The sequence below is a fragment of the Melampsora larici-populina genome (assembly GCF_000204055.1).
Source record: "Melampsora larici-populina 98AG31 unplaced genomic scaffold MELLAscaffold_296, whole genome shotgun sequence".
Taxonomy (NCBI): domain Eukaryota; kingdom Fungi; phylum Basidiomycota; class Pucciniomycetes; order Pucciniales; family Melampsoraceae; genus Melampsora; species Melampsora laricis-populina.
Genome location: NW_006769043.1, coordinates 1 through 2409, shown reverse-complemented (window position 1 = coordinate 2409; position 2409 = coordinate 1). Strand labels below are relative to the sequence as shown.

The window sequence follows — 2409 nt, the reverse complement described above, 5'->3', positions numbered from 1 at the left end:
TAATATTTGATCTACCTGAAAGGAAGGTACAGATTTCAAGATAGACGTGATTAGTTTTATCTATCGAATGCGATAGGATCTCTGGGTGGCTAAAAGAGCAAAAGTCTAACGGAATTATAACAGTTCAGCAACTTGATAACATAGCGAAACGAAAAAGGAAAAATGACTTACTTCTCTTTCCAAAGATGGGAAAGAGAAGTAAGATTGGGAAAACAGGAATCATATAAGTATCTCGTGATTCGTCTTCATAATTTTGATTGGGGTAATTGAACTGAACATCTTCTCTCAAAAACTAAAACGAGCACTCTTTCTTAAAACACAAACGTCACTTTCTCACAACTTTAACAGAACACATTTCCATACTGTATACTGACCCTCTTCATGTTTCGTCGATTGGAGATTTCAACAAAAACCAGACAGTTAGTTTCATCTATCAAACAGCAAATCTATTTTGATTGAGGAGTTGAAAGTCAGCAAACCTGACCAAGAATACTTTGTGGTGTGTGTGCATGCTTGCGCAAGAAATGCCCAAGACCATTACTTAGACTTGAGCACCCGTTTGGCCAAATACCAAATGCTTTGTATCATGGTTTATACCATGATCAGAAAAAACTACTGACTTATCCCATGAACGGAAAAATCAATTGATCACAATTGATTAATACAGCCGTTCCCGAAAAGGTTGCTTTTTTGAATTTTTTTTTTGGGGCGGTTAGGGCTGTTAGGGTTGTACTTTACATATTATTGTCCATAACAAGTTGACAATACACATACGATCATACCACAGTGCCAGCCGATCCACCAACCAACAAATCCACCGATTGGATCGCTTTCTCCAGTTCCTCCTCTCGATCGAAGGCTTGTTCTCCAGGTTCGTTTTCGCTCTCAACTTTACCGGGTCACCTGTTCTGCTGTTGATTCTTTCGTTCATTTTTTTGTTCATAGGTTTCCTCCGCACCCACGATGGGGTTTGTCTTGTACTCGCCCGATATCAAACTCATTGTCATCCACAAGCATCTCCGTGGACAGACACTAGACAAAATCAATCTTGATCTTACGCTGGAAGTCTCCAACGACTCACTTGCTCGATGGCTAGCTTTATTCAACAATACTCGGCGAGTCATCTCAGATCCAGATTTCTACGATCCTCGTGGCCGGCCGACTGTCTTATCAAACGAGCACCGCGGGTTTATCGAGAACGCCATTGATACTGAACCGACTATCTACCTTGACGAGCTTGCACACCAACTTTCAATTGAAAGAGGTATAGACATCTCCATCACTGCTTTAGCTTGTGAGGTACGCGATCGTCTTGGTCTAACCTTGAAGGTGGCAAAAACTGTCCACCCGAATCAAGACCCCGAAGAAGTAGGCAGGTATCTGTATGAAGTTGGATCAATTGATCCATTGTGCTTGGTCTTCATTGGTAAGCGTATTTCGTATTTGTATATTTCTTGATGTGTGATCCTAGAATTGTCAATAAATACACTTTGAGACAACAGGATCAAATTCACATTCCATCAGCAACGCTGATCAGAGCTCTGACTGGTGCAGAGGTCTGATCAGCTTGTGAACCAGTGAGGATTTACAACTGGTGTGTAACCTCACTGGTTTCGGTGGAATTGAACAAACCGTTGTCTTGAATGTATTTATTCATGACTCTAAGATCGCACATTAAGAAAGCATACCAATTGTCATATTTTCTTATTCAACTTTGAACTGACTTGGGTTTGAACAGATGAGAGTGCTTTTGCAGCTCGCAGACTTTACCGACAGAAAGCTCGTGCACCAAGAGGCCAACGTACACGACGTCTACCTCGGACTCTACAATCAAGAAAGTACTCGTTACTCCCTGCCATCTGTTTGAGTGGTTGTCTTGGAATGATTATTCAGGAAGGCTCAATTCTTCGGGAAGATTTGGAGTACTTCTTGTCGCACCATGTGGTAGGTACCATCAGCATATTATCTTTATCTTTGATAATAATCTGATATCTCGCGTCTTCCATACCAGCTTCCTATGATGAATCCTTACCCAGCTGAAAACAGTGTCCTTGTTTTGGACAACGCACCGGTTCATCATGGTGGTAATATTCAAGAACTGTGCGATCAATTTGGTGTACGATTACTTTACCTACCTGCGTATGGCCCCGAGTACAATCCAATCGAGAAATCTTTCGATATCATCAAGGCTCACCTTCAAAGGAGTGGCGAACTTCTTAGATACTACTATGACGATGGATGAGGAAGCAGAGGTCATCTATTGTCATGGTGAGTACGCACTGACTACCCGAGCTCTATCCGTTCTCTTTACCATGGAGTATATCTTTGAAAAGTAAGTTCATTCTATATGAGATCCGATCTATATTTCTATAAACTGATCTATACATCGAATGTATTTCCTTTGATTGA

General features: G+C 41.2%; 1 protein-coding gene across 1 annotated transcript; it reads left to right on the top strand.

Annotated features, from left to right (window-relative positions):
* Positions 1-381: 381 nt before the first annotated feature.
* MELLADRAFT_88722 (uncharacterized protein) lies at positions 382-1052 on the top strand (the record flags this gene model as incomplete). The annotated part of the gene is made up of 4 exons (XM_007419620.1): positions 382-419; positions 534-589; positions 788-871; positions 946-1052. The coding sequence occupies 4 exons, from the start codon at positions 382-384 to the stop codon at positions 1050-1052; spliced, it is 285 nt and encodes a 94-aa protein (XP_007419682.1).
* Positions 1053-2409: the final 1357 nt, after the last annotated feature.